Source organism: Jaculus jaculus, chromosome 18, assembly GCF_020740685.1.
Source record: "Jaculus jaculus isolate mJacJac1 chromosome 18, mJacJac1.mat.Y.cur, whole genome shotgun sequence".
NCBI classification, from domain to species: Eukaryota; Metazoa; Chordata; class Mammalia; order Rodentia; family Dipodidae; genus Jaculus; species Jaculus jaculus.
In genome coordinates, this window is record NC_059119.1 from 29,998,166 (window position 1) to 30,012,102 (window position 13,937).

Genomic DNA, 13,937 nt, shown 5'->3' on the forward strand with positions numbered 1-13,937 from the left:
GAACAAACTCAAGAGAGCCTGGTGAGGCCCATTGAGGTGGTTGCAGCTGTGACTTGGGCTCTGGGAGTTAGCACAGGTAGGAAGAGTCTGCAGAGAAAGGTGCTTCCAAGAGGAGCAGCTGGGAATATTACAGCAGTGGAGAGTCTCTGAAGAATTGTTCGTCTTACATGATCTGGTCGCCCTTCAACAAGTCCATTCTAGGAAAAAGAAATAGAAAAAAATATTCAAAGGCAAAGAAATTAAAATCAGTCACAATCCATCTCTAATCATTAAACTCTGATCTATCATTTAACATCTGAGGACACATAGACATTATCATGTTTGGTCTTTCTTTTTTCTTTGTCTTCCCTCCCTTTTTCTTCCCTTCCTTCCTTCCTTCCTTCCTTTGTTTTTCCTTCTTCCCTTCCTTCCTTTCTTCATTCCTTCCTTTCTTCTCTTTTTCTCTCTTTTGTCTCCTTCCTTTGTTCATTCATTCCTTCCTTCCTACTTCTCTTCCTTCCTTCCTTCTGTCTTTCTTCTCTTTTTCTCTCTTTTGTCTCTTTCCTTCCTTTGTTTATTCATTCCTTCTTTCCTTCCTTTCTTTAAACCCCAAGTGTTATACAGTTGTGCACTTTATTTTAATTGTTTAAATGTAATTTAAAAAGTATCAGCAGGATACTTCCAAAGCACCATCTTGATAAGAACAGAGTATTAAATCAACATTCATAATAAACTCCTTTTAGAGAGTATAGGTAGCTTTTCTGTTTCTAGTTATAAGTAATGCTGATTTGAAAACTGGGAGATGTTTTACATTATTTCCCTAGGATAAATTTGCAGAAAGGAAAGTTTTGTTAAACAGAAAAACACATGTTTACAGGTTCACATCTTAATTCTTTTAAAATCAGCACACACATTATTAGATATTACTATGCCATTTTCAAGCCTAATCTCTTTCTGTAGATCATCCTTCCCTCCTACCCTGCGGTCACCCCTCCTTCATTCCTCCACCACCCCTGTATCCCCTTTTCCATCTCCATGTCATGTGTTCTACTGCACTTTCCTCAATACCTCTTGTACCCACTTGGGGTCCCCAAGAGAGCATGTGACATTTGTCTTTCTGCGTCTGTGTCACCACATTTAATGTAATAATTTCCAGATCCATTTTCTCACAAACTTCACGACTTCATTTTTCTTTACAACTGAATAAAATTCTGTCGTGTGTGTCCCCATTTTCACTCTCCGCTCACACGCTGCTCTTTGCTTACGTGAGAGAGGTGTCTCGGTTCAGTTTGTTCTCACGATCTGTGTCTTTCCTTCAGACATGGGATCAGGGATGGGCTAAACGTGGCAGTGACCTTCCTCGTGACCCCGTTTCCGTCTCTTTCTAGCCCTGAAACCTCCCGAAGCTAGGAGTGGAGAATTGCCTGCTGGTCCCTGACGTCGCCCTCAGTCAAGGACCATGAGTAATCAGACGCCAGTGACGGAGTTCATCCTGCAGGGCTTTTCTGAGCACCCGGAGTCCCAGCTGCTCCTGTTCAGCTGTTTCTTCTCCCTCTACTCTGTGGCCCTCACGGGCAATGTGCTCATCATCTTGGCCATCACCTGCAACCCTGCGCTTCACACACCCATGTACTTTCTCCTGCTCAACTTGGCTACCATGGACATTATCTGTACCTCTTCCATCATGCCCAAGGCGCTGAAGGGTCTGATGTCAGAGAGGAACCCCATCTCCTACGGGGGCTGCATGGCTCAGCTCTACTTCCTTACGTGGTCTGCATCCTCCGAGCTGCTCCTCCTCACAGTCATGGCCTATGACCGCTACGCAGCCATCTGCCACCCCCTGCACTACAGCTCCCTCATGAGCACGGCGGTCTGCGGCGCCTTAGCTGCTGGGGTGTGGGGGCTCTGTGCCTTTAACTCTGCCATCCACACTGCCCTCATGACACGTCTGGATTTCTGTGGCCCCAATCTCATCACACACTTCTTCTGTGAGGCCCCTCCTCTGCTGCTTCTGTCCTGCAGCTCCACCTACATGAACAGTGTCATGATTGTCTTGGCTGATGCCTTCTATGGCATATTCAACTTCCTGATGACCATCGTGTCCTACGGCTTCATCATCTCCAGCATCCTGAAGATGCGCACTGCAGAGGGGAAGCGGAAAGCCTTCTCCACCTGCTCTTCCCACCTCCTCGTGGTGTGCATGTACTACACCGCCGTCTTCTACGCCTACATCAGTCCTGTGTCCAGCTACAGCGCGGAGAAGAGCAAGGTGGCTGGTGTGTTGTACACCATGCTGAGCCCTACCCTCAACCCCCTCATCTACACTTTGAGAAACAAGGAGGTCAAAGCAGCCCTCAGGAAGCTGTTTCCTTTCCTCAGGAATTGAAATGTGATTCCAAAAGCTCTTCTAGAGTCCCTTGTGTACACTCTGCCAAGTGAGCAACCTGCACCCCTCAGCTGCCACCTCGTCAGACACCCTCTTGCGCCCAGCTCTGTCCTAGCCCCAGGATCCTCCTACTGGGTCTCTCCACCTTGTCAGGCCACCAGGCACTTCCAGATGCAAGTCCCGAAGGCCACCCTGGTCCTCCAGCTCCCCACAGGCCACCAGTCTTCTCAGGCACACGTCCCTGAGGCCACCTAGGTCCCCCTGCCCCATAGTTGCCCTTAGAGTCCACCAGGCACTCCCTGGTGCAGGTCCCAAAGGCCACCAGGGTCCCTTCAGGGCCTCGTGTCCAGTCCTTAACACAACCATGTTGGAAGTTATTGTAGAAGGCTTTGTCCAGCAGCATTTCTTACTGCAGCCCACAGAGCCCAACAGACTGAGGCAGATGTAGTCATTGACGCCCACGAACCACTGGCTGCCGGTGGCCACTTTGACTGTAAGGAGGGCATGGATTGCCTGTGGACACAGAGTGCCAGTCCTAGCATCGCAGCTGATGCAGACCCTGTGCCTGTGGCTTCTGGTCACTCTGGTCAGCGACTGCCCAGTCTGGCCTGTGGTCACTGCCCTGACTGGGATCCAGTCCCTCCTTCTGCCCCAGGCCCCGCCCCTTCCCCCCAGCAAGATTGCTGGCCCCTCACCTCCTACCTCATCCTACCCTCTTATGGTGCTGGTGGGGAGGGGGTCCCATATTCTTGTGTCCTTCTACTTCGCGTAGTAAGTGTCCTGCAGTCACGGGACTAGGCATTCTAGCTGTAGCCCCTCATACACTTATGCTTTCAATCTCTCATTCTCTGCTTCCACTCCTCTGGCTTCCTTCCTGCCTCGGCTTCCCTCATTACCAGTGAGTGCACTTTCTACAAGGGCTGGGTTGAACTCCGAGGACCCCTAGAATTCGAGGTATAGTTCCAACCGTCATGCAGGGTCCCCGTGGTGAGTGGCAAGACTGCGCGCCCATGCTGCAGTTCAATGTGCAGAGGAGGCCACCCGATAGGATACGGATGGCATCTGGATCAGAGACCTGTGTCTTGGCTTCTTCACAGACCCGAGCGGGGTTCCTCTCTGAGCTAGGTGCCTGCGAACACCATGCTGGGGAGACTGCCGCTGGGGAGGGGGAGGCTTGGCATCCAGGGAGAGGAGTGGACGGGGCAGGAGGCGGAGACCCTCATTCTGTGCGTGTAGGGCCGACTGGAAGTCAGTCGGGGCAATTGCTGCTTCGTGTGATGAAGTCTTGCCAACGGCTGGGAATCTCAGGGAGGAGACAGCCCCGCAAGAATTCCAGGTGTCCTTGCCTTTTCCTGTGGAGTGAGCTGCTCTGCAGTGTGGACGGAGCCTGGCAGGGATGTGATGGAAGGTGTTGTGTGTTGGAGGGAAGCTTCTTGAGCCTGTGACATGGTCTCAATAGTCCTTTCCCGCTCCATTCTTACCGTCTCCTCCTGCTCCCCACACCAGCCTAGCACAGGGTCCGACTACAGCCCACACTCAGTAACAGTTAATTTAGCTGAACTGAATTTCCAAAGGGTGCGTTCTGTGAGTCAGTAGGTATGTAAGCTCACCAGGGCTCCACCTGGTGGTGATGACTGCTGTGTCCTTGGCCTGGCGGGACCATGGGCTTGCCAGAGAGGTGAGCCTGGCCTCTCATTCCTGGAATGATTTCAACGGGAAGGACTTTATCAAAAGGCAGGAACCAAAGCGGATTTCTGGCACTGATGTGTGGGATAGGGAAGGCTGTGGACACAGTTGAGATGGGGTGCATGGAGATAGGTTCAGAGTAGGGAGGTGTTCTGGGACTCAATCTTAATGGCAAAATATTGCTGCAGACTCCTAAGGTGTGGTGAAGGTTAGTTGTTGAGTTATCCCTTAACTTTAAGAAAGACTTCTTTTTTTTTTTCTTGAGAATGAATGACTACACTTTTCTGACAAAAGTCATAAAATATTTTAGACAATGTGGAATATGTAGAAAAGACTGATATGGAAGAAATAAACTTCTTAAAAACACAGAAAAGTGACTTGCAAAGTTTGTTACATTTGATAGCATTTTAGTACCCTTAAGAGTACATGCTATTTGCCCTTTCATGTACATTTTTACATTTATGTCTTTATGGGATGCATTTTCCTATGTAATTCATTTAAAATTATCCTAACTGCATAATATTCAATTAAATGTCACCATTATCTCCCATTAAAATCCCCCATATAGTTGGAAAGCTAAGTTGCTCCAACTCATAAATAATGCCATAGTTCATCTTTCATTTTATTTATTGGAGAGAGAACAAAAGACAAAGAGAGAGAGAGAGAGAGAGAGAGAGAAAGAATGGACATAACAGGGCATCTATCCATAGCCAACAAACTCCAGACATATGTGCCTCCCTGTGCATCTGGCTTATGTGGTTACAGGGGAATCAAACCTGGGTCCTTAGGCTTCACAGGCAAGTAAATGCCTTAACCACTAAGTCATCTCTCCAACCCTAGCATATCTTTTTCCTGAAAAATTTTGTTAAATTTTTTGAAAATATTTTATTTATTTATCTCTTTGAGAAGGGTGGGGGAGAGAGACCCTCTAGCCACTTCAAATGAACTTCAGATTCATGCACCACCATGCACATCAGACTTGTCATGGGCTCTTTTTTTTTTTTTAAATATTTATTTATTTATTTGAGAGCAACAGAGAAAGAAAGAGGCAGGCAGAGAGAGAGAATGGGTGCACCAGGGCCTCCAGCCACTGCAAATGAACTCCAGACGCATATGTCCCCTTGTGCATCTGGCTAACGTGGTTCATGGGGAATCGAACCTTGAACCGGGGTCCTTAGGCTTCACAGGCAAGCATCTTAACCACTAAACATCTCTCCAGCCCTGTAAAAGCTATTTAAAGTTAGCAACCTAGAAACATTTTTTTTTAATATTTTTTTTTGTTCATTTTTTATTTATTTATTTGAGAGCGACAGACACAGGGAGAAAGACAGATAGAGGGAGAGAGATAGAATGGGCACGCCAGGGCTTCCAGCCACTGCAAACGAACTCCAGATGCGTGCGCCCCCTTGTGCATCTGGCTAACGTGGGACCTGGGGAACCGAGCCTTGAACCGGGGTCCTTAGGCTTCACAGGCAAGCGCTTAACCGCTAAGCCATCTCTCCAGCCCTACAAAAACATTTTGATTCCTTTGTTCACATTCTATCAAACTACTTTAAGGACTGTGTCACTTATATGAAGGAAGAAAACATGGATGGTTTGTGTCTTAAGTCTTTGTCATCCTGTGATAATTTCCCAAATATTTCTACATCTTGCTTTCAAAGCCTCTGCTCTAGTTCAGGCTCTCAGCACATCCTGCATGGATTATATCAATAGTTTCCTACTTATTTTTATTTTATTTTTCTTCCGGTATATGGAATTATCCCTTATATAAGGTCCATCATTGTTGTGATGGTTAATTTACTTCCTTTTTTTTTGTTTTTTCCTTGTTTTGGTTTTTCTTTTTTTTTAAATTATTTATTTATTTACTTATTTGAGAGAGACAGACACAGAGAGAAAGACAGATAGAGGGAGAGAGAGAGAATGGGCGCACCAGGGCTTCCAGCCACTGCAAACGAACTCCAGACGCGTGCGCCCCCTTGTGCATCTGGCTAACGTGGGACCTGGGGAACCGAGCCTCGAACCGGGGTCCTTAGGCTTCACAGGGAAGCGCTTAACCGCTAAGCCATCTCTCCAGCCCAATTTACTTCATTTTTGACAATTTCATACATGTATATAATGTATTTTTGAGATTCTTCCCCATTATTTCTCTTATGCCTCTCCATTCTCATTGACCTCCTTCTTATTAACTGACACACTTCCTATGTAAATTTTTTTGTCACTCCCTGAGTTTAATTAGGGTTGCTTGCATGAGTTTAGGTGGGAGGGGAAATTTACTAGAGCACAGACAGCTTATGACTGGCTACTCAAGCTGAATAAAATATTTTCCCTGCACTGGCAGCTATTAACTAGCAATAACTTCTCAGGGAGGGATGGGATCGCATGAGCGTCTCTACCAGCCATGATGTAAGGTTGAGGGATGGGTCCCCTCTAGTACTGCCCACCATCCGTGCTGGAATGTAGGTGCATGGTACCTTATGAGCATCCCTACCATCCATGGTGGAATGTGGATGGGTGGGACCCCAAAATCCACTCTACCACCCATGATGGTATGTTAATAGATAAGACTCTGTGACCCTCTCCACCATCCGTGCTGGAATGCAGATGCATGGTACCTTATGAGCTTCTCCACCATCCATGGTGGAATGTGGATGGGTGGGACCCCAAGATCCACTCTACCACCCATGATGGTATGTTAATGGATAAGACTCTGTGACCCTCTCCACCATCCGTGCTGGAATGCAGGTGCATGGTATCTTATGAGCCTCCCTACCATCCATGGTGGAATGTGGATGGATGAAACCTGATGACCTTCACTATCATCCAATCTGATTGTTGATGGGTGAGACTTCATCTTTATCTCCACCACCCATGATGCAATATCGATGGATGGGAGCCCATGAACCTTTCCCACGTCCATGATGGAATGCTGTGGGATTGGACCCCATGAGCCTCCATGCCATTCATGATGGTCATTGGATGGGACCCCATGATCCTATCCACAATCCAGGGTTGGATGTTGATGGATAAGAGCCCACGAGCCTCTTTAAGATCCATGATGGAAGGTTGATAAATGGGATCCCATGAGCCTCTCTACTATCCCTAATGGAATCTTAATGGATGGGATCCCATGATCATTTCTACCCTCTATGGTAGAATGTGGATGGATAGGACCTAATGAGCCTCTTAACCACCATATTGGAATGTTGAAGGATTCGATCCCATTAGAATCTCTACCAACCATAATGGAATGTTGATGGATTGGACTCCATGAATTCTCTACCATCCATGATGGGAGGTGAATGTTTTGAACCTCATTAGCCTCTCTACTGTCCAAGCTCAAAGGATTTCGTTGGTATCCGTGAGTCTTTCTGCTGTCCATGATGGAATGATGATGGGTGAGACCCCCAGATCCTCTCCACCATTCATGATGGATTGACAAAATTTTTAAGTTAATTTATTTATGAGAGAGAGAGTGAGAGAGAGAGAGAGAGAGAGAGAGAGAGAGAGAGAGAGAGAGAGAGAGAGAGAGAGAGAGAGAACGGGCATTCCAGGGCCTACAGCCCCTGCAAACAAATTGCAGACGCATGTGCCACCTTGTGCATCTGTCTAATGTGGATCCTGGGGAAATTGAACTTGGGTCCTTTGGCTTTGCAGGCAAATGCCTTAATCACTACACCATCCCTCCTGTCCTCATGCTGCATTTTTAATGGATGAGACATTATGAACCTCTCCATGATTGATTGGTTGTTTAAACCAATCTTGTGCAGGTTTTGGTAGATCACCACAGATGCTGTGAGTTCATGGTGCAACAGCTGTGTTCTCCAGAACCCAGCATTCCACAGCACTCTCCAGAACCTATATTCTCCCCCTCCCTCTTTTTCTTTTTTTTGAGGCAGGGTCTCACACTAGCTCAGGCTGACCTGGAAATCACTATGTAGTTTCAGGGTGGCCTTGAACTCATGGTGATCCTCTTACCTCTGCCTCCCGGGTGCCAGGATTAAAGGTGTGCACCGCCATGCCCGACCCCCCTCGCTCTTTAGCAATATTCCCCCTTAGGGCTGAGCAGTCAACAGTTACTTATTCTTAGCATTTTCACCAACTGAGTCTCTGCCTTAACTGCTACCCAATGAAGAAAGAAGTTGCATGACCCAGGTTGTGAGCAGTGCTGGTTCATGGGTTTGAGCATGGCATACTTAGAAGGCAGGTTGATTGTCTTGCGCAAAACAGCAGTAGTAGATTCCCCTGCAGGGCCTGTGAGCCCTCAGCCATAGGCTTTTGACCAGGTTTACAGTAATAGGCATGAATTCCCTCCTGTGGAACAGGCCTCTAAACCTCAAATTTGATCAGAAAGCAGTTTGTTACCCCCCCCCCAAAAAAAAGAGTCATGCTACTATTATAGCAGTGGGAATATCTTGCTTGGCAGGATCCAAGCTGGGTAGAACATTTGGTGACTTTTCTCTTACCGCAGACTGCATGAACACTAGGCATCAAGGAGGAAGCTTCCAGCCCATTCCGACTTGTGTGCATGTCCTACAACCAAACTGTGCGGCTTATTCAGAAAGAGTGCCTTACCTTCTAGTTCTGGTGGACAGCCAAGGGCAAGGGCAATGGCCTGTATTGTTTTAGGGGTTCTTGGGGCCTCTGTGACTGACAACTGATAGGGAGGTTTCCCTCACATGTCACTTGGATTGTTGTTTAAAAACTCATAGTTTCTGTGAGATGCAACCAAACTTAAACAAAGTTTTCTTTTTATTCTTTGTTTTTCTTTTTTGAGGTAAGGTCTCACACTAGCCCAGGCTGGAAAACACTATGTAGTCTCATGCTGGCCTTGAACTCACAGTGATCTTCCTTCCTCTGCCTTCTGAGTGTCAGGATTAAAGGTGCATGCATCACCAAGCCTGGCTCTACTTATTCTTAAGTTTTATTTATTTACTTGAGAGAGAGGGAGAGGCAGAAAGAGAGAGAGAAAATGGGTGAGCCAGGGCCTCCAACCAACTCAAATGAACTCCAGATGCATGTGCCACCAGTGCATCTGGCTTGTGTGGGTACTGGGGAGTCAAACCTGGATCCTTAGGCTTTATAGGCAAGTGACTTTAAAACTAAGTCATCCTCCAGCCCTCTACTTATTATTAATTACATTAAGTTATCTCATAAGGTATTAGGTTTCCAAATGGGTTTTTCTTGCATCCTTACTTTTGGTTACCCCTTCTCCCATCCTTCTGGTCCCCTTTAAGTGTTTCCATACCTCGTAACCCCTTCTACTTTAATATCATATGTATTTTATTATCAGCCCTTAAGGCTTTTCCCACTCCCATGTTTCCTTTTTTTGCTTCCTGGATTTGATAGAGACTCACTTCAACTAAACACAGAAATCTAAAAATAAGAAGCTAGTATTTGCCTATTAGAAATCACATATGACATTTGTCTTTCTGGGCCTGGATTCCTTCATTCAGTGTAATATTTCCCAGTTGGATCCACTTTCCTGCAAATTTCATCATTGCAACTTTTACTTACATTGAATAGAATTCTATTGTGCCCACGTTCCACATTTTCATTACCCATTCATCAGTTAATGAACATATAGGTGAGTTTTATTTCCTGCCATATGTACCTAGAACAGCAATGAACATGGACACACAATTATCTCTGTGGTAGGATAGATGGTTTATATGGTACTTCTATTTTTAGCTTTTTGAGAAACCTCCACAAAGCCATAGTAGGGTGTTTCAGTTTTCACTCCCATCAACAGCAAGTGAGATTTTTTCTTTTTTTTGCACTTCCTGAACAGCATTTATTTACTATCATTTCTTCTTTTAAAAAAATATTTTATTTATTTAAGAGAGAGAGGGGGGGGGATAATGTTATGCAATTTGCCCAACACCATTTGTTGCAGATGCTGTCTTTTCTCCAATCTACTTTATTGGCACCTTTGTCAAAGCTCAAGTAGGTATAGTTAATCTGCTCTTAGTTTAGTTTTGGTAAGTGATGTGTTGCTAGGAATTCATCCATTTCTTCCAGAGTATCCAATTTTGTGGAGTAGAGGTTTTGGAAGTAGGTCCTGATGACTCTTCCAATTTCATTAATGTCTGTTGTGAACTCTTCTTTTTCATTTCTGAGTTTGTTAATTTGAGACTTCTTTCTTTTTTGTTTGATAAAATTGGCCAGGGGTTTATCATTCTTTTTTTCCCCCAAAGAACCATCTCTTCTTCTTCTTCTTCTTCTTCTTCTTCTTCTTCTTCTTCTTCTTCTTCTTCTTCTTCTTCTTCTTCTTCTTCTTCTTCTTTTTTTTTATCAATTTTTCTGTTGTTTTTCCAGTGCCTTTACGTGGGCAGTTAAGTTAATAATTTGGGCTCTCTCTGCCATTGTTATGAAGGCACTTATAGCCTTCACAACAAAGTTCATAATTTTCCTCTTAGGACTGCCTTCATTGTGTCCCATAAATTTTGGTAAGTTGTGTTTTCATTATCAGACAATTCTAGGAATTTTTTAACTTCTTTTTTGATTTTTTTCCACAACACATTTATTGTTTAAAAGTGTGTTGTTCAGTCTCCAGGAGCTGGTGGAGTTCTGGATGTGTCTGTAGTTGTTAATTTCTAGCTTTAAAGCATTGTGATCTGATATGATAGAGGAAGTTACTTCGGTTTTCCTGAATTTATGGAAGGATGCTTTATGGCTTAACATATGGTCTATTTTGGAGAAGGTTCTGTGGGCTGCTGGGAATAATGTGGCTTGTGTAGAGGCATGATTTCATTCAAGGTCTGATTTTCTTGATGTTCCTTGAATTCGTTCTTGCATTGGATGGTCATGGTTTGATTCCCCTGTATCCATGTAAATCCTGGGTAGCCTTGGGGACCTGCACTTGAGATGCCTGGTGGCCTTTGGGGGCGGCAAATGTCGGGAGACTGGTGGTGGGGGGCGCCTGGTGAACTGTTGGTGAGAGAACTGGAGCTGGAGGACCTGGGTGGCCTTAGGGACCCGCACCTGGGGGCGCCTGGTAGACCCATTAGGGAAAGCCTGGGGCTGGGATAGAACCCAGAGCAAGCGGGCATCTGGTGAGGTGGGAGCTGAGGAGACCATGCTGTGTACCTGACAGAGTTCACACCAGGGGCTCCTGGCAGAGCTGAGGGTGCGCTCTGGGTTTCCTGGCCTTCTGGACCCTTTAGGCCACCGTGGGCTGCTACCATGGTCTCCACTGTGCTGTGTGCTTCTTCCGTGCACGAAGATATGAAATTTTCTCTCCTTTTTACCAGTGGAACCCCACAGCTGTAAGAGGTCCCTTTGCTGGGCAGATGCTAAACCCACATTCCTGTTGCCGCAGGCTGGGGAGGACTTCTAGGGGGAATAGCGAGGGTCCCACCTCTTACTGCTCTGCTCTGAAGGCCCCTCTGCCAGCAGCTGTGCTGACAGAGCTAATAAAAGATCTCGAGGCCTGAGCGCCACCTAAGCGTGACTCACTCGTCTATCCCGGCTGGAGACCTCTGATTACCCAGCTGTAAAATACTTGAGCTTCCACCTGGTTCACAAGCCATGGGGACACCAGGTTCTCATTTACTGCCTGATCGTGGTATCAGGCATTGTTCCCCACCACACACACACACCTACGGCGCACATGAACAGCACAGGCCCAGAGTTATTTAAAGGGAATATGAACCCAAACCTCAGCAAACTACTCATGAATGTATTCGAGAAACACTTCCACTCTAAGTATTAGAACTCTGGAGTTCAACTGGGGAAAAAAAAAAAGTAAGGGTGTTCTTCATTCATCTTAAATAGTCCCTGGTGCCAGGCACTTAGGGAGCCAAGCCAACCAGCACTGACTGCATCTGTACCAGCAGCCAGACAATGTGGAAGGCCGTTGACAGATGACTGCATTAAGAAGCCAGTTCCTGATGCTGCAGGAGGGTGACTTCCAGCCCCAGGGTTTGTAAGCACAGGTCATGGATCTCAGTCCCTCACTTCTATGGTCTGATGCCCAGGAAGTGCTCAGTAAAGGAAGAGAACGTGGCAATGGACCGAGACACGCTCCAACTTATCAGTGGAGATCTGTTCCTTTCCAGTCCCTGGACATCCTCACCTAGACACGAAGGGAGAACTGAGACCACATCAAGCTGCCTTCTCCCATTCACCTTAATAGTGGGTCAGCAGCTCTGACATAGCTTCAGACTTGACGACTTGTGATAAACACACCTGACAATTCCATATGCACCAGATGAAGACTTCCCAGATAAAGTTCTAGAATTTACCTCAAGCTTGAACCTTGAACCTGACCTGGTAGCCATGGCTACCAGGCTGTTGGCTGACTTGAGTGCCCTTTGGGGAGTGGAATAGTGAGCACAAGGACAACATCCTTTCCTTGGTTTCCCCAGTCCCTGGCCTTGATGACTATAGTGGGGTAGACTGAACATGCCATCCATTTCACACATGGGCACACAATGCCATCTCTTGAGCGCCTTCCTTTGTTTTCATTGTTAACTGGACTCCCTTACTACCAAGGGGAATAGGAAAGACTACAGACTCTAGAAGAGCTTTTGGAATCCCATTTCAATTCCTGAGGAAAGGAAACAGCTTCCTGAGGGCTGCTTTGACCTCCTTGTTTCTCAAAGTGTAGATGAGGGGGTTGAGGGTAGGGCTCAGCATGGTGTACAACACACCAGCCACCTTGCTCTTCTCCGCGCTGTAGCTGGACACAGGACTGATGTAGGCGTAGAAGACGGCGGTGTAGTACATGCACACCACGAGGAGGTGGGAAGAGCAGGTGGAGAAGGCTTTCCGCTTCCCCTCTGCAGTGCGCATCTTCAGGATGCTGGAGATGATGAAGCCGTAGGACACGATGGTCATCAGGAAGTTGAATATGCCGTAGAAGGCGTCAGCCAAGACGATCATGACACTGTTCACGTAGGTGGAGCTGCAGGACAGGAGCAGCAGAGGAGGGGCCTCACAGAAGAAGTGTTTGATGAGATTGGGGCCACAGAAATTCAGGCGCATCATAAGGCCAGTGTTGATAGTCGTGTTGACTGCACAGAGCCCCCACACCCCAGCAGCTAAGGCGCCGCAGACCGCCGTGCTCATGATGGAGCTGTAGTGCAGGGGGTGGCAGATGGCTGCGTAGCGGTCATAGGCCATGACTGTGAGGAGGAGCAGCTCGGAGGATGCAGACCACGTAAGGAAGTAGAGCTGAGCCATGCAGCCCCCGTAGGAGATGGGGTTCCTCTCTGACATCAGACCCTTCAGCGCCTTGGGCATGATGGAAGAGGTACAGATAATGTCCATGGTAGCCAAGTTGAGCAGGAGAAAGTACATGGGTGTGTGAAGCGCAGGGTTGCAGGTGATGGCCAAGATGATGAGCACGTTGCCCGCGAGGGCCACAGAGTAGAGGGAGAAGAAACAGCTGAACAGGAGCAGCTGGGACTCCGGGTGCTCAGAAAAGCCCTGCAGGATGAACTCCGTCACTGGCGTCTGATTACTCATGGTCCTTGACTGAGGGCGACGTCAGGGACCAGCAGGCAATTCTCCACTCCTAGCTTCGGGAGGTTTCAGGGCTAGAAAGAGACGGAAACGGGGTCACAAGGAAGGTCACTGCCACCTTTAGCCCACCCATGAGCCCATGTCTGAAGGAAAGACACAGATCGTGAGAACAAACTGAACCGAGACACCTCTCTCATGTAAGCAAAGAGCAGTGCGTGAGCGGAGAGTGAAAATGGGGACACACACGACGGAATTTTATTCAGTTGTAAAGAAAAATGAAGTTGTAAAGTTAGTGAGAAAATGGATAAATCTGGAAATTGTTACATTAAAGGTGGTGACACAGACTCAGAAAGACAAATGTCACATGCTCTCTTGGGGACCCCAAGTGGATACAAGAGGTATTGAGGAACGTGCAGTAGAA

At 46.9% G+C, this 13,937-nt stretch overlaps 2 protein-coding genes across 2 annotated transcripts; one reads left to right on the forward strand and one right to left on the reverse strand.

Annotated features, from left to right (window-relative positions):
- Nucleotides 1-1,388: 1,388 nt before the first annotated feature.
- LOC123455813 (olfactory receptor 13A1-like) lies at nt 1,389-2,365 on the forward strand. The gene has a single exon (XM_045137709.1). It carries the CDS (start codon nt 1,439-1,441, stop codon nt 2,363-2,365), a length of 927 nt encoding a protein of 308 aa, XP_044993644.1. The 5' UTR covers nt 1,389-1,438.
- A 10,227-nt stretch (nt 2,366-12,592) lies between these two features.
- Nucleotides 12,593-13,569, reverse strand: LOC123455811 (olfactory receptor 13A1-like). The gene has a single exon (XM_045137697.1). The coding sequence runs from the start codon at nt 13,517-13,519 to the stop codon at nt 12,593-12,595; it is 927 nt and encodes a 308-aa protein (XP_044993632.1). The 5' UTR covers nt 13,520-13,569.
- Nucleotides 13,570-13,937: the final 368 nt, after the last annotated feature.

What these genes read in the sequence shown, in the direction of transcription:
- LOC123455813 (XM_045137709.1), top strand. Translation starts at nt 1,439, where the DNA reads ATGAGTAATCAGACGCCAGTGACGGAGTTCATCCTGCAGGGCTTTTCT.
- LOC123455811 (XM_045137697.1), bottom strand. Translation starts at nt 13,519, where the DNA reads ATGAGTAATCAGACGCCAGTGACGGAGTTCATCCTGCAGGGCTTTTCT.